This window comes from Zingiber officinale, chromosome 11B, assembly GCF_018446385.1.
Source record: "Zingiber officinale cultivar Zhangliang chromosome 11B, Zo_v1.1, whole genome shotgun sequence".
In the NCBI taxonomy this organism is placed as follows: Eukaryota; Viridiplantae; Streptophyta; class Magnoliopsida; order Zingiberales; family Zingiberaceae; genus Zingiber; species Zingiber officinale.
The window spans coordinates 84,560,501-84,582,530 of NC_056007.1; the positions used below are offsets into that span (position 1 = coordinate 84,560,501).

At 38.2% G+C, this 22,030-nt stretch overlaps 3 protein-coding genes across 3 annotated transcripts; all 3 read left to right on the forward strand.

The window, feature by feature from the left end:
- Positions 1 to 7,229: 7,229 nt before the first annotated feature.
- On the forward strand, positions 7,230 to 10,025 carry LOC122034116 (receptor-like protein EIX2). The gene has a single exon (XM_042593243.1). The coding sequence runs from the start codon at positions 7,230 to 7,232 to the stop codon at positions 10,023 to 10,025; it is 2,796 nt and encodes a 931-aa protein (XP_042449177.1).
- A 590-nt stretch (positions 10,026 to 10,615) lies between these two features.
- Positions 10,616 to 11,708, forward strand: LOC122035018. Its single transcript, XM_042594380.1, has 2 exons — positions 10,616 to 11,105; positions 11,200 to 11,708. Exons 1-2 carry the CDS (start codon positions 10,653 to 10,655, stop codon positions 11,557 to 11,559), a joined length of 813 nt encoding a protein of 270 aa, XP_042450314.1. The 5' UTR covers positions 10,616 to 10,652; the 3' UTR covers positions 11,560 to 11,708.
- Positions 11,709 to 21,034: 9,326 nt separating this feature from the next.
- On the forward strand, positions 21,035 to 21,468 carry LOC122035157. The gene has a single exon (XM_042594554.1). It carries the CDS (start codon positions 21,102 to 21,104, stop codon positions 21,360 to 21,362), a length of 261 nt encoding a protein of 86 aa, XP_042450488.1. The 5' UTR covers positions 21,035 to 21,101; the 3' UTR covers positions 21,363 to 21,468.
- Positions 21,469 to 22,030: the final 562 nt, after the last annotated feature.

Consider the following 22,030-nt stretch of genomic DNA (forward strand, 5'->3'; position numbering starts at 1 on the left):
ATAGTGGAGAAGATTACAGAGGAGATGATCATAAAGGGGTTTATAAGGTTCCTATAAACAGTTAGTAAGAGGTTAAAATAGATATTGAGGTTGGACTCGATGTGATTATTCTAACTCTCAAGTTAGTACAAGGCCAGAGAAAATGAAAAGTTGTAGAGGAGAAAAGTTAGAAATCTATGTGCGCGTACCTATACTCGTTAAAGCAGATGATTCTTTAAAAGGTTATGAATATGCATGTCTCTCTGGAACGTGCGCAGTTGTTCACCACATGTTTCGAAACGTATGCTTCCGTTACACACATTTTTTGAGATATGTACTATTATTCTCCACGTCCTCCGAAAGAAAGAGTCCATGAATGAGGTAGTTATTTTATTGTCCATGATATGGTACATGATAGAGGGATCAGATAACTAACATGGTAAGAAGTCAAATTCATGTGGAGGTCAGAAGTCAAGTCCACAGGACGGTCAGAAGTCAAGTCTAGGTGACGGTCAGAAGTCAAACCCACGTAGCGGTCAGAAGTCAAGCCTGCATGGTGGTCAGAAGTCAAGCCCACGTAGCGGTCAGAAGTCAAGCCTAGGGTCCAACCTACGTGACAGTCAAAGGTCAAGATTACAGAGCGGTTAGGGGTTGGGCCTATATGACACATGGCAAGTAGGATACATGGACCAGGATCAGGACGTGCAGGTCAGGATATGCAAACTAAGGCTTATAGATCAAGTCTTACCGGATAAGACATGCAAAACAGGATATATAGACCAAAGCGTACAGGTTGTCAGGTCAGGATAGGCGGACTAAGGCTTATAGGTCAAGACTTACAGGATAAGACATGCATAACAGGATACACAGACCAAGATGTACAGGTCAGGATAAGCGGACTAAGGATTACAGGTCTAGACTTACAGGATAAGATATACGGAACATGATATGTGGATCAGGACGTACGGTTCAGAACTTACAAGATAAAAGAGGGAATGCAGGGCTGGACATACAGATCTAAATTTACGGGACGACAAACACAGACTAGGGAAGGCAGGTATGTGCCCACAGGTCAAGGTTGGCAGGTACGAGGACCTAGTCCAGGGTTAACGGACCTGGGTTGGCACGCACTATACGACAATCAAGACAAGGAATTGTAATAACCTGTCAGAGAATAATCACCGCATATCAAGGCATATGCTAACGGTCTGGGGCTCATTGCCCCTCCGATCCCTCCTCAGACCTATAGGAAGACGTCACGTGTCATTCACCGTCAGACAAAGCCTGACACTCGTCAGACTCCAGAAGTACCGCTAGCCTTTGTCCGACTCAATTTCCGGATGGGATTAGTCTACATGCCTCCTAGGTTTCTCACGGGCCACGTAGGGTGTGAGCCCAAGATGAAGTCTAGTGATGAGTCAATCCTGAGGAGTTAAAGAGACTGAGTTTGAGTAGGAGTCTGGTGGACTGACCTAAAGGAGTCGGAGAGATTAACCTAAAAGAGTTGGAGTTTGGTGAGCAAATCCTGAGGAGTCAAGGGAGTCCAGTGGACCTATTTTGATGAATTGGAGTCTAATGGGACAATCCCGAGAGTCTGGTTGATTGATTCTGAGAAGTCGGCATGATTGAATCCAAGGAATCTAGTGGACCGATTTCGATGAGTCAAATTGGCTAAGTTTGAGGGGTCAAGTGGACTGAGTCCCCTAAGATTGAATCTGGGGTCTACTTTAATCTCCACCTCTGCTTGAATTTCGACTAACCGACTTGACTGATTTGGCCCTACCACATGTATATAGGCCCTTCTTTCTGCCACATCAGGTGCTATTAATTTCCTATTTGAAAAGAAGCTTAATCTGCAAGCACGTGATTAATAATAATAGAGTAATTATCATGCTCGAGCTAAGATGATTTTTCCCCAATGTTTCATTTTGTTTTTCTTTTGTTTTCAAAGTTTCCCTAATGTTAATACAAATTAATATCTTCAAATATCTTAAAATCACACCTAGTCATTTTGAAATTTGTCACACTTTAATTTTAAAGTCCATATCATTTTGAATTTTTGTCTATAATAATTTAGATACGATAATTTTTATTGGTCAGAATCTGGTCAGTTAGAATTTTTTATCCTCCAATTAGAATACATGCATGTAATTAATGTATACATATGATATTACTAAAATACCCATGTATATACTTGCATGTATTGATTCTAACTGGTCAGATTCTGACCATTTAACATTACCCATTTAGATATTCTTAGTAAATTCTGAAAGTATACGATCTCGAAGAACCAAGAAGTCCCCGTGTTTCACATTCCAAGGCCCCGAAAGCTAGCGACTCCATCAACTCCTGTATCCAATTGTTGACGATCATGAAAAGTTGGAAAACAAGGCAAGATACAGGTTGAGGAGATTTAGTCACAAGTTGGCCTGCGTTCCCAAAACCACTACTAGCATTTAATGATCATCATTTGTGGATTTGATTTGGATAAGATCGTGGATGGAATCTAGTCAAGTCGACGTGGGTTGTAAAGTTTAATCCTTGGTTTGTGGAGTGGCTTAAATTCCAGCACCCTGACACTTAATGGCCTTCTGTAATTTTACTTTTTTATTTTCGCTCATTGCATGTGAAATCTAGTTAATAACATCACGTTAAAGAAAGTTGTTAAATCTTTCTTCTACCTTCTAGACCGCACAGTCATATATTTTGTGGATTTGGCTTCAAATATGGTTGGGGAAAAGTGAGAATAGAACAAGAAGCTATTTCCATCCTATCCAAGAAATTGGATCGTGGATAAGATTTTCCATGAAGAAAAGGGAGCAAGTGAAATAAAATGAATCGATTAATTTTTTATTATTATATACGGGTTTTGAATAGTCAAGTTAATGGGCCACACAAAACCTTATAAAGAAATACAACTGCCGTTCTAAAGCCCGAGCAATTATACTGTTTAATGTATTTCTAAAAAATGGACAGTTAAATGTATATATTAAACAAGATTTTATGTTACCAGACTATTTAGTTACTTGTATTATTAATATGTGAACATCACTATGACCCAGTAATGATATTTTCGCATATTTAAACACCAAATATCATTGAACCATATTTTATCTAAATTAAATATGAGTTACCTGAGTGTTCATAGCTTACCAAAACCGTTAACAACATTTAAAATCATAGATATTAAGTTAGAAAGGTCCACCTCCAATGTGTTAGCCTTAAGTGCATTGCTCCTCTAATCCATGAGTTCACTATAAGAATAATGGTCTTTAAGGGCCCGCATAAATGTCCATATAGTTTATTTTTTATGACACTTAAGTTTTAATGACATTACCGAAAAACGTCCTATAAAGTGATGTCATTTTAGATCATCCTTGCATTCTTGACATTTTATAATGTCGTTATACAAAATCAATACTAACTTTAAAAATGCCACAATGTAGGGATGTAACGACAATATAAAAATATCAATAAAAATCCTATTTAAATGACATTTATATATGTCTTGTTATTATCATAATAAGGGCACATTTAAATGTTACCTAAACTCATTTATTTTGACATTTATAAGTGTCCTATAAATTTTTATAAGGACAGTAAAAGTTGTCAGTAATCATAATTTATAAAATCATTTTAAAATGTCACCTTAAATAAGCTATAATGACATTAATAATTATCATTTATAATAATTTATAAAGACATTGAAAATTATCACTACAAGAATAATTATTTAGAATATATAACCTAAATTCAAAATTTATACATCATCACAATACATCAATCATTTAAAATAAAATACAATTAAAAGTGCTAATATGAAATTTTTATTCATCTAACACTAACTTGAATCAAATTAAAAATTACAATACTAATGATAAGTCATTTACATCCAAAACTATCTACACACTACATTCAAACTATTAAATTTTAGACTAACAAAGTCTTATGAAATAAAAACACAATTAGTTGGACCATCTTCAACCATCATATTGTAAGCAAAATCCATGTACCTGCCATCTACAAATACAATGCATATATTTGTATTAGTGAAATAAAACAATGAAAATAAAAAGTTAATAAAATAATTCAAAACATTAGATATCATACCATAAATGAGAAAAATGCAAAGTATCAATCCACCTAATAGTAGTATTCGTTTACTGTTAACTGTAAATACATTTCATATTTGTTTAAAATTATAATACCACAATAAATATAATAAATTAATAATATTTAAATGAAAGGTTAAAAGCATACCAAATGATATGACCAAGCTATCATTCCTCCAAGTGTATGCTCAAGCCTCTGTAAAAAATCATAAGGTCTAATTAACTCTCTTCTGGTTCTAGGACAACTTGTACTTGTACTTCACACCAATTTGGTCCTAGTGTCTGTCTTCCTACTGTAATATTTGGATCCATGCTATGAAGCACTCCTTTTGCCATAATTTTTGTTGAATCAAATAAACTTTTGATCAAGACAGAACATCCAAGTTACATGAAAGTGCAAAAGAGAATAAAAATTTAAAGATGTGTGGAATATATAATAATAATAAAAAAGGAATTAAACAACCCCTACCCGTAAAGATGGACGAGAAGGAATAGAAGTTTGTGGATTACTACTTGATGATGTGTGTTGACTATTATTGCAATTTGAAATAGGATTTTGGTTTGTTTGATCAGACATCTTTGCTTCTAACATTACAATATGTTGGCCTTACTTTTTAACTTGTTCATCCATTTTTTCTAAATTTATCTTTTGTTTCATCACTAGTTGATTGCATGTGCCATGATTAGGAACTTCTCCCCATAAATCAGATGGACTAACACCATCACCAAGCATACATACTCGGCTAGGTCTATCTGGTCCGATAATTTGAGCAAATATATCATTTTGACTCACTAGATTATTAGAATCTTCAGAAAATTGATTTGCTAGTTCATTCATTACAACCTTTATAAACATATGACATGTTGATACTCATTTAACACATAATGATAATTAAAACAAAGCACTTTAAATTAATAAATTGAAGAGTATAAAGTAGTTTATCAATCTTTCTGCTACAACATTACTTGAGGGACTTCCATTGGCATGAGTAAAGCAAACCTGAAATAATTCGACTCGTGTTGGAGGTTGCCCCTTTTCTTTTTCCTAAAAATATATTTAGTTATTTGTTTCTACATTCAAATGCACATAGAATTATAACATGAATAAGAAGAATTATCAATTTGTGTTGCACTTGAGCAAAAAATATCCTTCCAGTAGTTTGATTCATTATCTTTTGTTTTCTAGCACTTTATTTTTTTCACTCCTTTCCTAATATATTAATTACACTCAATAAACAAAATTAAAGTCTACATAACATTTGAATCAAATTATAATCTAAATAAAAACATATTGTCTACCTTTGATTTTTCTATGTTCCAAAATACAACTAGTCTTATATATTATTTTGCATGAGCTCTTCATCTTTCTATTGTAACAGAACTTGAATTGATAACTCTGGATCATAGTATATAAAAAACTGCACTTAACAAGAATAAATTAGATAAGTGCACTTAAAGAGTATTAAAAATTTATGAATCATATTTTATAATTTTTTAATTGCATAAATGATAAATCAGATTTGTATTAATCGTAATTTGCTTGCATCTAAACAGAAAAAATGAGAAAAAAATTTCATACAATTACTAATAATCTATTTTTCCATCGATATTTGAGTTCATTCTATCAATAATTTATTATTTATACAAAATAATAAAAATCATTTCGAGAAAAAAGAAAAGATCGAAAAAAATATTACTCGATGAGACGACGAGACAGAAAAAAAAAATATAAAGAATGAGATTTGAGAGCAGTGAATTAAAATATGGAAAGAATAATGTATGAAAAGAAAATGAAATTTGGTGACAAGATTGAGAGAATCATCGACGAGACGACGAGACAGAAAAAAAAATATAAAGAATGAGATTTGAGAGCAGTGAATTAAAATATGGAAAGAATAATATGATGAAAAGAAAATGAAATTTGGTGGTGGACGGATGGTGGCTTTAGATAGATTTGTAGATGAATATAGTAATTATAATTAATATATTATTAATTAAAGTTTCCATTGTAATTGATAAATGAGTTCTGTTGACTATTGGCGTGAAAATCGAAGGGTCACGTTTAAAATGGAATCCTCAACAACGATTTTGTCCAGAATTAAATTGTAATTATTAAATATATTTTTTAAAAAGTTAATAATAATGGGTCTCAATAAAATCAGGGCCCAAAGCTTATGTCTGAAACCGGGCATGTAAGCAAGCTCTAAATCTTAACCTAATAATGATTTGATCATCAAAGTAGTCACACCTACAATGCTAAACCCTACTAGTGCACTTTGCTTGGCAAGCCGCCGTATCTTAGTCATAAGGTAGATTGTTACAGTTTTGACTTAGGACACCGAGAGTGTAAAAGTATGATGGTAAAAAGATGAATATGTACAAGTTTGTCCTTAGTGTTTCCATCAATTTGTCTCAGGATCAATACTGAGGAGGTAAATCACGGGCGGCTACTAGCCTTTGGAATAGTGACTAGCACATAAGGGAAACATTTATCTTGACTTTGCCGAGATTCAAAATCTCAGATCTCATGATAACAATACCTCATGCGCTAATCACTAAATCCCTCCGAGGAAATCGAGAGCGGAAAAGCATGAGCTAACTAATAAAGGACACCATCGGATAATACTTAAATAATTTATCATCAAAAGTTATTAAGAAAGGAACTTGTAAAAAATTTACACAATATGAGACAATTTTTTGTCAAGAGAATAGACAATAAAAATATTATTTTTAATAAGTATTACAAATGAAGAAAATCAAAGTATATTCATCTTGCTTGAGATCATATATATATATATATATATATATATATATATATATATATATATATATATATATATATATATATATATATATAATTTAAATAATTTTATAATGTTAGGACTAGCGAAAGACAATTCATGGTGCCGCATTTTCTCTCTTTCCGACTGGGAAAATGACAAGGCGACGACTTGACAAACCAAAGCCACAAGGCGGAGGCCCACACGACTTGACTAAAACGTGACTCAGGTTCTTCATCCTCAAATTTCCAGTCCTATCACATCAACTATTTCTTTTCCAATTTCTTATTAAAACATAAACCTCTGTTAATTGTTAATTAGTATGTATACTCTCGTTCAGTTCAGGTCCTTTGCTGTGATGAACGCTACGATCGCCGCCATGAATCCTTTGCTGCTATCGCGGCCTCTCCTCTCGTGGTGCCTTCTGGCCATTCTTTTCACGGCGACGAGCGGGTGTCTTTCCCACGAGCGGGATGCGCTCCTCGCATTCAGAGCCGGAATGAACTACATCCCCACTCTCCGTGCACGGCTCTCTTCTTGGGGTCGTCGAGCTCACGGCGATTGCTGCAGTTGGCCGGGAGTCATCTGCCACCCCACCACCGGCCATGTGATCAAGCTGAAGCTGAGGAATTCCAGTCCGCCACCGGATGATCCTCCCGCAGCATACGACTACAATGCCTCTCCGCAGCAGGTTCGCGAGATCAACTCGTCGTTGCTTGCTTTAACTGAGTTGAAGTACTTGGACCTCAGCTCCCATGATTTCCACGGAGTCCTCTTCCCGCAATTCATAGGCTCTTTTAAGGAACTGAGATACCTCAACCTTTCTTCCTCATACTTCACCGGAGGAATTCCTCCTCAGATAGGGAACCTCTCACGCCTCCGCTACCTTGATCTCCAATTTGCTTTGGACTCGCATGTTGACACTCTCGATTGGCTCACTCAATTCTCTTCTCTCCAACACCTGGACCTCAGCGGCTTGGACTTGGCCCTCACCAATGTGGCGTCTACTCTTTCGGCTAGCCTTAAGGTGTTGCGAATGTCAGAGTGTGGGATTAACAGCTTCCCGATTTCTTCCAGCCTTGCTGATAACTTCACCTCTCTTATCACATTTGATCTGTCTGGTAATCCCTCCCTCATCTCTGTTTTGCCAGAGTGGCTCTGGAATCTTAGTAGCCTCGCACACCTTGATCTTAGTTATTGTGCCTTTCGTGGTGGTATTCCTGATGCAATTGGGGGGCTGTCCTCTCTCACTCACCTGGATTTATCATTCAACCGTGAGCTCGAGGGTTCTATTCCTGGTTCTATGGCACAACTACGGAGATTGGAGGAGTTGAATCTGGGAGGTAATCAACTGACAGGTAACTTTCCCCGTTGGATTCAGCAATTGACGAGTCTCACTACTCTTGATCTGAATGAGAATTTACTTCATGGTTTCATACCTGGAAGTTTAGGAAAGTTTGGCAATCTCACCGAATTAGACCTTGGCGGCAATTCCTTCCAAGGTGCCCTGTCGCTGGTCCACTTAGATAATCTAACAAAGTTGGAACTGCTAGATTTGTCTTCCAACTCCCTTAATATATCAGTCCACAAGGATTGGATTCCTCCGTTTCAACTTGAAGTTGCTGGATTCGGAAATTGTGATTTGGGACCTTCTTTTCCACCATGGCTACGACATCAAACTCGTATTAATTCCTTAGATTTGTCTGGCAATGAGATTGCAGGAGTTCTTCCTGATTGGGTGTGGAATATTTCTCAGTTTACTATTGATTATTTGGAGCTCTCCGACAACAATATACAAGGCAAGCTGCCCAATTTTCCAGAGCATACCAATTTGAATATGTTAAGATTGGTTGACAATCTATTAGAAGGTCCATTGCCGGAGAAATTACCAGTCGAACTCTCAACTTTAGTGCTCGACGGAAATTACTTCTCAGGCCAATTGCCAATATGGCCATACGTTGACTCTGTCTCACTTTCCGACAATAAGTTTAGTGGAGCCATATCTTCGTCAGTCTGTCAATGGACGATGCTCTCTTTTCTTGATCTTTCAAGCAACGAGTTTTCAGGTGAAATTCCTCATTGTTTGGGGGAGTCCCTCTATGGCCTAGAGATACTAAACTTGGACAACAACCTTCTTTCCGGAGAAATTCCGACCACGATAGGTTTTCTAACATCCCTACGGATACTGCGATTGAGTAAGAATGGTCTTTCAGGCGGCATTTCTTCATCATTGCAGACATGTTCCGAGTTAGTGCTACTTGATCTCTCCAACAATAATTTCTCAGGGAGCATACCGACATGGATGGGAGAAACATTATCATCACTGGCATTTCTCATACTCGGTTCCAACCATCTCTCCGGTTACATCCCTCAGCAACTAGCACATTCCGGAAAACTTCAAATGTTGGATCTCTCACACAACAATTTGTCAGGAACCATACCTCCCAACATTTGGAACTTCAGTGCCATGGCATCAACGTCTCAAGTTCGGAATGAAGAACTGGAGTACCTCGAAGTAGAACTAGCAATGAAGGGCCAAATGCTCTACTATTCATACATTTCTGACCTTATCAGAAGTATTGATCTTTCATGCAACAACTTAGTCGGAGAGATCCCTGCAGGAGTTGGATATCTTGCAGGGCTAATTAATTTGAACTTGTCCATGAATCACCTGAACGGGAGCATTCCTCAAAAAATTGGAAGGATGGAGTCGCTAGAATCTCTTGATCTGTCCAACAATGAACTTTCAGGCAACATACCAGAGACCCTTCCATCATTGCACTTCTTGAGCCATTTAAATCTGTCATACAACAATCTGTCAGGAAGGATACCATTTCTTCAGCAACTCCAATCTCTCGACGATCCATCCATCTATGCAGGAAATCCTGGATTGTGTGGGCCGCCAATTTCAAAGCTTTGTTCCAATACTAAAGTAAACCAGAGTGGTGAGCCACATGAGACTAATGCACACGAAGAAGGATCTGAGTGGTTGTGGATTTGGATCAGCATCGTGCTCGGACTTGTAATGGGATTTTGGACCTTCTGTGGCATCCTCTTCTTCAATAAGAAATGGAGGTACGGATATTTTCATATGGTGGATAGTTTGCATGATGGAGTCTTACTGCGATTGGAGTTATTACTCCGTCGAGATTAACTTTCTATGTTTCTATAATATATCGTGTCAAAGTAATAATTTTCCTGCAATGTAGGAAAATGTGTGTAATAGTAATAATTCTCAGTTGACTTGGAAAGTAATTTATCGAGCTTTAAGTACTATAACTGGATGTAAATTAATATATAAAAAAAATAGATTAATACGTAGTTCATTTAGTAATATGTAGTTGGTCTTTCACAATTTTGGGAATTGATTGCACCGGTATAATAATTTTAAAACAACCATGTTTCATGTTCCTTAACGACTTGGCAGTTGGATCACCTTCCATCCTCGCCCGTCGCCACCGCCACGTTCCTCTCCCACCCATCTACTACATGGCCCTAATTTATTATTGTTTTTCTATTCTCATCAGCTGTCCCCTTCCATTTTCCAACTGTATAAATCATTCTCTTTCAGCATCATCGAACCGTTGACCACGAGAACATTTAACATCGCACCAGTGGAGGACACTGCTTCCTGTTTCCCGAGCGACATATGATAATTAATCAACGAGCCCAATTTTAAAAATTTAGTCTCTGTGCTAATAATAATCAATACAATTTTCAAACTTACACCCCCCCCCCTCTCTCTCTCTCATCGTTGGGCTCCACCACCCACCACCCAACCATGGTGTTGCGTCTCTTCCCGTGCTTCGGCCGGGGGAAACGCGGTGCGTCCTCGTCGGCCGAAGCCAACGACGACGAAGCCGAGGAGCGGCGGGGGATGGGGCCCGTGCTTCTGGAGCTGTTCGCGTCGCAGGGCTGTGGGACCTCGCCCGAGGCCGAAGCGGTCGTGTCGCGGCTCGGCCGCGAGGATCTACGAGAGGCCGGCGAGGATCTGCCCCTCGTGGCGGTGCTGGCGTTCCACGTCGAGTACTGGGACTACCGCGGCTGGCGCGACCCCTTTGGCTCCAGCACTTGGACCGTCCGCCAGAAGGCCTACGTCGACGCGCTCCGCCTCGACACGCTCTACACCCCGCTCGTGGTCGTACAGGGCCGCGCTGAGTGCGTCGGCAATGACCTCGACGCCGTCGCCGCCGCGCTCCGCTCCTCCCCAAGATTCCCTTCCCCCACTATGCAGGTGGCGGAGTACTTTGATTCCCCTGCCTAATTCTCCTCTGTTTTTATAAGATATTGTCAGATGATTTGATTCTGATTGGGCGATGCCGGCATAGGCGAGCTTCGCGAAGCCGGAGCCGGACAAACTGGAGGTGTCGTTCATGGGCGCGCTGCGGACGAAGGTGGAGGGGAGCGGCGTGGACGTGATGGTGGCGCTCTACGAGAGCGGGCTGGTGACCGACTGCGACGGCGGCGAGAACAAAGGGCGAATGCTGAACAATGACTACGTGGTCCGGCGGCTGGAGAAGCTGGTGTCGGTCGAGGACGTCGCGGCGAAGAATATTGTCTCCGGCGCGGTGGAGTTCGCGCTGTGGGAGGGATTCAACGCCGCCAAGTGCGGCGTGCTTCTCTTCATGCAGAGTGAGTCGCTCCAGACATTTGGCGTTCAGCAAATCCAAATCCCCGACACAATCTAATTATAAATCATCCTCAAAATAAAATCGGGGTTGATGTTGCAAACCGATTGATTTTTCGAAAGCTTTTTTATGTGTTCGATATGGAAACTGGCTGCGTCTCGATCTGTCTTTTGTTCCTAAAGAATGGAATTAATCTGACAAAAAAATTCAAAAAGAGACGAAATTTTTCATCAGTAAACAATATTTACATATCTGACGACGCAGTGGTAATGTTCTTGCTTGAATGCGTTGTTCATCGATCGGAGAACAGGTCTTGTATTTCACCGTTCTAATATGGAACAATTATTTTATATATACTAATTTTTATGGTGAAAAAGTTTCCTAGTTTACTTTATTAAAATTTAATTTTTTAATTTTAAAAAATCAATAAATAAAATTTTAATCTAATTTTTAACATTCATCTCGTCATTCTCTTCCCTCTTTACTTTTTATTCCTTCCTTTAATTCTCTATTTGAATTCGAGATTGATGAAAATTTTAATAATTCTTTTATAAATTTTTTCAATTCTTCAAATACGGAAGAAAGTATATTTTTTCATACTCACATTCTTCCAAATATTCAATATTTTTATTTTTTTCTCTTACATATAATATCCTCTAAATTTTTAAAATATTTTATATGTTCTAGAATATCCTCAAAATTCTCAAAATTTTTTGATGAATCCAAGTAACGCCGCACGAGATTCATTTGGTATGTATCCACCCAAAAATTGGTTAGCCATGAGCAACCAATTTGAGATGCTTTTCTCCTTACGTATTTTCTTCTACTCAACCATTAGTTATGCTTTCAAATGAATCAAGAAGGGCTGCTATTGACTCATCTATCAGCGATAATGAATTTGTTCCAACAACTCAGTGGCCATCACACTTATCACAAGAAGAGTGTGAAGTTGAACTGGAGAAAGATAATTCAAAACGAAGATTTTGGTCTCTTGACAAAGATGTGGTCCTTGCAAAGTCATAGGCAACTATCAGCACCAATACAGTCATTAGTAATGACTAGAAGGATAAAACATTTTACAAATATATATCTGATTACTACAACAAGCATTTGTTAGATCGTAAAGTTCACTAGAGGGGGGGGGGGGGGGGGGTTGAATAGTGATCGTTGAAACTTAATAGAGTAAGCAGCGGAAACAGAACAATAAGAACAATGCTAACACACCAAGTTTTTACTTGATTCGGAGCCTTCGTCGACTTCTACTCCAAGGTCCACACTCGTCGAGTATTTTCGTTGGGTAATCCACTAATAGTTCGTGAAAAGAGTTACAAGATTAGTACAAGAACTATAAAACTAAATTACCGACAATAAGGAAATTAAAACTGAGTCGCAGGTTGTCGAAGGTGCTTCGTAGCGTCGCAGGAACGTTTTTGGAGCAGTGCGCAATAGAGCAATCGTGGTAGAAAGTTATGTTTCATGCTCTGGCGGTCTTATATAGGTAGCTCCGGGGGCCTAGACTGTGATGTCGGCCCAACCAATCAATACGGTCCACGTTTGCGATGAGATAGACTTTTACATTCCGAGCGCTCGAACCAGTTCCAGGCGCCCGTACCAGCTCCGGGCGTCTGGATCCATTCTAGGTGCTCGGACCACTTTTTCTAACAAAGCTTTTTCCTGCAAGAAAAAGATTAGTCTGAGGCAATAAACATTATACTACCCTGCAAAACAAAGTTAGCACAATATAGTAAATAGAGTAATAATTAGATTCTGTCTCTTTGAGATCAGAATCTAGTCAAGATCTCAACTTAGATTTTTCAAATAGATCTAAGTTAGATTGACGCCTACTGTTCCCTCAAACGGGGAACGCGTCCTCACAAAGCCACTCTCCTCTAGTGACTTACCTTAACTTACCGTCTTACCAAATATCCGGTCAGCCTGTCGACCTGTCTGGACTTCATGCCAGCTATCCGATCGACTCATTGACCTAGCTTGACTTCCCTGCAACACTGAGTTAGCACAATAGATAAAATAGTAAAGTAAGATAATGTTTAACAGATTTCAAGATTCGCTGGTCCGGTCGACCACGCGGTCATATATAACCTAGGGTTACCTCCCCCAGGGCTGCCCATCTTCACTCACTAGGATTTCCATTGCATGACTTCACTCACCAGGATTTCCACCACCTAGCTTCACTCATTAGGGCATGACTTCACTCCTCACCAGGACTTCCACTACCTAGCTTCACTCACCAGGGTCTGACTTCACTCACCAGGACTTCCACCACCTAGCTTCACTCACTAGACTCTGGCTTTACTCACCAAGACTTCCTCTACCTAGCTTCGCTCACTAGGGTCTGACTTCACTCACCGGGACTTCCACTTTACCTAGCCTCCAGTTAGGACTAGTCACTCAGTAGACTTCTCACCTGCCTATCCTTTAGGTAGGATTTACCTTTGCTAGTCATCTAGTCCTGACTAGGTTTCTCTCTTCCAAACATCAAGTCATGTTTGGATCAATCCTTGGTCAATTGACCAAACTTAGGTATATTGTCAAACATCGAAACCCTAGAGGTTGATTGCACCAACAACATTAGTCCACTGGATCCATGACGAGAAGCCATCAGCGGTTAAAATCACATTACTATAGGTTTGCAACGTTGGTAAATGAATTTTTTGTAGCCTATAATAATTTTTATACTTATCGTTAAAGTGATTGGAGTGACGAGAATGTGTTGAAAAACACGTTGAATATGTGGAAAGTCAACAATAATAACAAGGATTTTAAATATATATATGCATGTGTGGAATATTCTCAGAGTATGAGAAATATGCTTTACAATCAGTTGCTCATTACTCTAGCAAGAAAGCAAGGACATCCAAATCAAGAGAAACACTTTAACATCAAATCTAGATACGAGTATTGATGTGGATGATTCTGAAGTCAACATTCGTTTAATAGGGCAAAAGATAGCGAAGAGGAAGGGTAAATTGAAAGTCAGAGAGGATGCCATAATGAAACAAAACATCAATAAAGAATGACAAGATATTAAAAAATATCAAATGTAAAAATTGACTTTGCGAGAAACCTAGATCTTTTATAAGAATTAAAAAAATTTTATGAAGGATATTAGTGTTGGTTTCTTGCGGCCAGTAATAGGGGGGTGAATTGCCCTGCACAAAATAAAACAACAAACATCTTTTTCAAAAAATCGAGTTTAACATAATTACACACTTAATCAAAATATAATAGAATTAAAATAAGTACGAGACACACAAAGTTTTACTTGGTTTGTAGTCATAGGATTGCAATCATAAGAAGATCTCCTTCTCGAACAAAACATCGAAGGCAGAGAAGCCTCGTACACAAAATTGATGCTCGAAAATGAAAAATAGGAAAAAAAAACTTGAAGTACAAAGTATACTGTTTGAAAAGGAGAAGGCTAAGACTCTATTTATAGCCTACTGGTTGAAACTGACTGTTTGCTGATGTGGCACGGTTCGGATGCCCGGATCCTCTACGGGCAACCCCTAGCGTGACAAATCTTATCTCTTTGCAAACAACTACGCAACGACAAAAGATAATACTTTATCTGGTATGGATGCCTGGAACAACTCCGGACGCTCGAACAGTCTTCGAACAGGGGCGCCTTGTCGAGATGCCCTGGGATGCCCCTAGGCATCCAACCACTCGGACAATCAATAGCAGGTTGACTGTCCGTTTCTCCTCTATTCCGGTTTCGTTTGCTTGGGTGATTTCGACCATCCGGAATAGGGCTTACCCGAACTCATTTTCCGACCTTCTCCTCCGACTTCTCGTCCTTCAAAAATGCCGAGGGGCATCCCAGGGGCGCCTTGCCGAGGCGCCCTAGGATGCCCCTGGGCATCCAGCCACTCGGACAGTCAATGGCATGTTGATTGTTCGTTTCTCCTCTGTTCCAGTTCTATTCGCTTGGATGATTTCGGTCATCCAGAATAGGATTCACCCGAACTCATTTTTCGATCTTCTTCTCGAGCAACCTTCCGCTCCGGTTTCTCGTCCTTCGAAAATGTCGCACGCTTCTTTCTCGTCTGCTAGCGTACTCTTCTGCAGCGTCTCATCTCTCGAAAGCACCGAACCTCGTCGACTCTCTCCCGTGTCATCCATCTTGCTAGCTGCATCTAGGGGTATAATTGAGCCGAGCCGAACTCTTGAATGTTTGAGTTTGACTCGTTTATAATCGAGCTGAGCTCGAGCTTTATTTAACGAATATATTCATGGTTCACAAGCTTATTCAAGCTTTTATCGATCCTAAATGAGCTTAATAAATATAAATATTCATTAAAAACTAAATTATATATTTAGATAAGATTATAATATTCTTATTAAAATTTATAATTTTATTTTAATAAATAAATTTAATATATTTATCTATATTTTTCATAAGTAGAGTATAAAATTTATAAATTCAATATCAAAACTATTATTTTTCATTTAAAAGTTTATTCATGAGCTTATTAACGAACATGTTCATAAGCTAATGAGCCAAGTATTGTAAAGCTTGAGCTTGGTTTGTTTGTCTTAACGAACCTTATTAAATGAGTTTAAATAAGTTTTTATTGAATCGAACTTCAAATAGCTCATGAGCGACCTGGTTCATTTACACCTCTAACTGTATTTTTCACTCGACTTCTTGTGCTCCTAAATTCCTGAACACTTAGACATAAGGATCAAAACATAACATGACTTAACTTGACTTGGCTGATCACATCGAAACTATCATGGGGTACTTAAAACTAGCGAGATGACACCAAGACAACTTTATATATATATATATATATATATATATATATATGAGAAAATGGTTGAAAAAAAATAAAGAGAGATGTGGGTGTAGGCGTGTTTAAGTTTATTTTTATATATTATTATAATTTATATCTTTTTATTTATGTAGTGTAATATTTATGTATTTTTAATTATTATTAGTTATATATAATGTAAAATATGGAGAGAAATATATATATATATATATAAACGAGTTGTTGAGAGGTTTTTTATACTAAAGAGATATGTAAGATTTTTTACTTTTGACGTGATGAGGATATAACAAACGATCTTTCTAAGAACTCCAACCATTATGAATGCTCTTAGGGCATCCATGATGGAAGCTCCTTTGGAGCTCCTATTACCTATGCAGTGTCGGATATGAGATTTTGAGGCCTGAGGCGAGCACAAAATATAGTGCCCTCAAAGTTTAATATTCATATATTTTTTATCAATATAAATATAATAATATTTGAAACATGAAATCTAAGAATAAAATATAGATAAAATATATAATCAAAAACAATATTGTAAGCAAATACTAAAAAAAAATCAAGCAAAATATAAAATTCATGTTCCGAACTAGTACTTGAATATTATTTGTCTCGCATTTTTTGAATTAAAAGTATTGGCTAAATTTGCATAATCAACTTTCTCAATGATTGTTTTCTCAATAGATAATATAGCTAACCCATTTAGTCTTTCTTGCGACATAATTGATCGAAGATAAATTTTAATCAACTTCAACTTAAAAACTCTTTTCGACAGATGTAACTATAACTGGTGTAGTCAACAAAACTCAATAAGTGATGTAGTCATTTGAATAACAATCATCCAGTATTTTCAAATAATTCAGCACACCAATTGCTCTTGTTGCTTCTCTAGATAATGAGTGTCTTAATAACTCTAGTTCTAGAAATAAATCTGATCCATCAACATCGAAACACCCATCATGTGTTAATGAATTTTGAAAATTGACATATGAGCTCAAGAGATCATCATCATCAATAGACAACAACTTCTCCAAACTAAATAAAAATCCAAAGGTTTTTTCGTACTTTTGAAATTGCTCAAACCAAATTTCAAGTGATCAAAGAGCTTGATCAATTATAAATATGAAGTAATTAACTCAAAAAGATTCTTTAGAAGATTGAGGTACCTTTTCAAATTGTCTTTTTTTTTTTTTTTTTTTTTTTCGAATGAAGCACTTTTCTCAAAAAATAGGTTCAATTCCTATTTCACTTACAATATGTTCAACTACAACCAAGTTTTGATCAAATCTAGATTTTTTTGAACTCTTAGAGAAAAGAAATAAGCTCCTCCCTCTCTTTAGCGTGTGAATGTTTGATGAATCCGTTGATTTCTTCTCTCTTATTTAACGTTTTTTTAATCGATCAATTTCTTTTCTACATAATCACGTTTAAAACTAAGATAGAATTTTTGGTGGGATATAAATTTAGATATGAATTATTTATCAACTATTACTTATGAACTTCTTAAAAATAAGCTCATGAACATATCAAACTAATAAGTTTTTTTTTTAAAATTTGATGCCCCAAATTTGTTTGGGCGCACTTGCCTCACTTGTTACACTATAGGTCCGGCCATAGTTTGTAGAATCGCGATCCTACGCAGGATCGATTTAGGGTCAGGATCGGATCGTAGAATCGTACGATCCTACCAAAAACCCTTAAAATTTTATCATACATGATTAATAATTAGAAAAAATACCTAAAAAACTCATTTACATATAAATAAATAACTAATTTTGTATATATATATATGTAATTATTTACACTCAACACATCAAATTACATTACTACATGTACAAATTTAAATTAACTTGTAATTCAACTATCATTCTCGCATAGTAATAATATTTATATTTTCATATCATAAAATGAAATAATATAAAATATCTATTAACACAATAATAATAACACATACAATGTCAAAAATATTTCCTTGATTTATAAGATAATTCAATTTAAATGTCAACAAAGCATCTAACGTATATAACAGAAGCTATTGAATCCTTTGATTCAAATATGAATGCCGGAAATAATCTTCTAAAGACTGGTTAATGCCACACAATACTAGACAATAGACATCTAAAAACTTATTATTTTGAGAAAAATAAATGACAGAATATTATTGATAAAAAACTAACTCAAAAATAATTAAACATATATTTAAATAATTTAAAATTCTAATAAGATGAAAAAAAGATAATGGTTAAGGATAAACTTTGAAATTTATTAAAGATCTCTGAACGAGCTTTAATTTGATATATTATAGGCCCCGTGGTTCAATCCGAGTCAAAAGTTATGACCTCTCAAAGCTTCCACCGATTCTGCTCCGATCCTGCTCCGATTCTACCGATTCTGCTCCGATCCTACCGATCCTGCTACGATCCTACTGCAAAAACGATTCTGCACGATCCTGGATCGATTTTGGGTTTCCGGATCGTAGGATCGTACGATCCTACGATCCGGATCGCGATTTTGCAAACTATGGGTCCGGCCCTATACCTACGTGGCCCATGGGTGGGAGCTCTCTCCGATAATGAGAGGGAGCTCCTTCGATTAAACGATCGACTCTGTGGGTATGGAGCCGTTCTTCGCCTTTTTTTAATATTAAAATAATTTTTTTTAGTTTTTTAAAAGTTGTTATAAGGTTTTTTTAATAGTGGGACTTATAAAAAAAGTTATTAAAAGATTTTTATGGCAAAGATATATATATATATATATATATATATATATACTTTTACTTTTAATATGAGACTGATATACTATCGAAGGAGTTTATATCGAGAATTTTCACGCTACAATTGTTCTTAGGCATCCTCCTATTCTCATCGTAGACGTGGCATGGAGGGTGCTACCTCCCCTTCGGCAACAGCAGCTCCTTCTGCCCCCTCCTTCATGTTTCATTTTTTTTTATTAAAATTATTTTTTAAATTTAATTCGAGAGGTGATAGTGGCGTAGATTTTTAATTATATGTATGATAAAATATAATTTTTTTTAATAAATGCACAGGATGAATGACCACACCGACTTTTAATATTTCATATATATTATTTTTGTATTTTGAGATTTTAAATATATTTTAACAAAATTTTAAAAAAAAAATCTCAAAGAATTAGGCTAAAGAATTTGCCATCGTACTAGTAAACGGACACATGCCGCATTGCTGGTTCAGCACGATCTTTTCTTCCACCACGTAGCATTGCTATTTGCTGGTCACATGCAACCGACGCGGGCTCGGCAGCAGATCGAGCCGCCGGGGACCGCAACGTCCATGCTCCTACCTGGCCGCACGTCATGCGCCAGAGCCCCATCCCAAACCACGCGTCTCACGTGACGCACTCCCCGCCATTCCCACGCCCGTCACACTCGCCGTCCTTTTCGCTGCCTTGGCTTTTACTGCATCTATTAATGATTGCGTCTTCCACAAACGATGCTTCCAAGTGTCCGCCTACCAATGTCGCGCTTAGCGCAGACTTGTCCTGCTATTGCGATCTGGAGCCCAACCATTCATTGCTCATTGCTCAGACCATAATGAAATTGGCGATCTTTATTTTTATTTTCGTCTTCTCAATTTCTTCGTTCGGAGAGCATCAAAATACACATACATAATATTCACACTAGTTCATCGACAACATTGCTCAAGATCACGCCCCAAAAAACCATGCGCCGTGGCTAATCGAGGCCCTAGGAAGGACCCCAGCAGCTGAGGTACATGACTTTCTGGAGCGAGTCGTCGACCTGATTCCGCCGGTCCTCCGCGCCGGCCCCTCGCAGCGCTCGCCCTACGCCCAACCCGGAGGCGGTCGCGGCGGCGCCCGCGGAGGCCGAAACGACGTGGTTGCTCGCACTTTGGAGGGAGCAGCGGACGGACATTGACTTGAGCCCGCCTTCGGAGTGTCCCTGCATCACCGCCACGCTCGCCGCCATCCAGACACGCGTCAGATGACTCATTTTCTCTGCCCTCTTCTCCTGTATCGCTGCGATTTCGGTTCGGTCGCTGCCAATGGCGCTCGACTCTGTAGAGATTTCTAGATTTCGTCGGAGCTGTGATGTTCCGCGAAGGTTTCGATGGGCGGATGGCAGGAGGTTTTGAGATGGGGGTAGGGGTTCATTTTATAGGCAGAAGAAGGGCTGTTTTCTCAAAACCATGAGAGTTGCAATAGCGGTTTCTGGTTTTTTCCCTTTAGCCGGTTGTTTCAGCCTGGTGTGTGCTTGCAGACACGCACTTTCTGTCAGAGGTAATAAAATCGTTCCTCTTTACCAAACCAGGATTTTATCGCTCATCGATTGGGCAGATTTAATTCTGGACGATTCGACATGATGGTCAGGATCTGCCCCACGCTCCGATGCTGCATACGTCATTGCGTTTGCCGTTTTCTAATTGTATAATAATACTGGCACGTGTCAGTCTTTCTAGCGAGGATGGTTTATTGATTGAATCCCACCGTTGTCTGTGGGCATGAGGCATCTGATTAGTTTATGGACGGAAAATTCTCATCTCGTTTGGGGTAAAGTTAGATGGGGATACTCTTGTGATCAGACATGTGCTTAATTTTGGAGATTAATTTAGAAAAAGACAGGATGAAGAATTGAACCGATAGACTTAAACCACAGGTTTGGGCCAGCGGAAAAGGAAGACAGCCCCCTGTTTTCTGGGTACTGGAAAGCCGAAACTGAGAGCGAGCCAATTCTATATAATGCTTCGCCCTTTTTCCTCATCCGAGCAACAACAAGTGCTTGTTTTCAGAATTCATAAAAAGAGAGAGAGGGGCATGGCTTCGGTGAAGAAAGCTTCGGTTTTGGTGGCAGCAAGCGTTGGCGCAGTGGAGGCGCTCAAGGATCAAGCAGGGTTGTGCAGATGGAACTACGCTCTGAGGTCCGTGCAGCAGCACGCCAAGAGCAGCATGAGGTCGCTGTCGCAGTCGGCGAGGATGTCCTCCGCCGTCTCTGATGGGAGATGCAGCGAGCGAGCCAAGCAGTCGGAGGAGTCACTGAGGTCAGTGATGTATCTCAGCTGCTGGGGACCCAACTAGTGTTTGGAAACCAGATAGTTATGTAGAGTGATAGAATGCTGAACAGAGGTTCAACTTGTGCGATTGTATAATTTTGCACTGATAACCACGGAGTAATTTGATTATATATCTTCTATTGCTTATCTTCCAAAGTAAATGAAGAGTCGTGCCTAGATAGGATGGTTGGAGATTAGTGTTCTGTTGAGTAGAAGAACAACCAACGATATGGTTCCATCTCTAGTCGGTTGGAGGTGTTGTAGCATCGTATAAGGGGCAACAATTTTCCAGATCCGATCTACACAAAATGAGGTCAGAAATGAATTCAATCTTTGAAATTATTGTACACCAATCGATAAAAAAAAAATCCAATCTTTGAAATGAATTCATGTTAAAAATTGTTGCTTTAGGTGGAACTAGGTCGTCGTACCTGGCGCTTCTCCTACCCTTTAACATGACGACACTGATATGGATCGCTCATCGGGTACATCGAGTTACAGAGGAACGCGGAGTCGGACCAGGAGAAGAGGCTGAAAGAGAGCAGGATAATTCTTTAATCTTTAATTTACTAAAGGCAATCGACTAAATAAGTTGTCCGTAAATACGATATATTATTATAAAGATAGCAATAAATTAATTGCAATAAATATATTTAATTTAAAAATATTATTTTTACTATTCGATTAATGTGG

What these genes read in the sequence shown, in the direction of transcription:
- LOC122034116 (XM_042593243.1), top strand. Translation starts at nt 7,230, where the DNA reads ATGAACGCTACGATCGCCGCCATGAATCCTTTGCTGCTATCGCGGCCT.
- LOC122035018 (XM_042594380.1), top strand. Translation starts at nt 10,653, where the DNA reads ATGGTGTTGCGTCTCTTCCCGTGCTTCGGCCGGGGGAAACGCGGTGCG. An exon ending in TCCCTTCCCCCACTATGCAG is followed by an intron (nt 11,106 to 11,199) that starts GTGGCGGAGTAC and finishes ATGCCGGCATAG; the next exon opens with GCGAGCTTCGCGAAGCCGGA.
- LOC122035157 (XM_042594554.1), top strand. Translation starts at nt 21,102, where the DNA reads ATGGCTTCGGTGAAGAAAGCTTCGGTTTTGGTGGCAGCAAGCGTTGGC.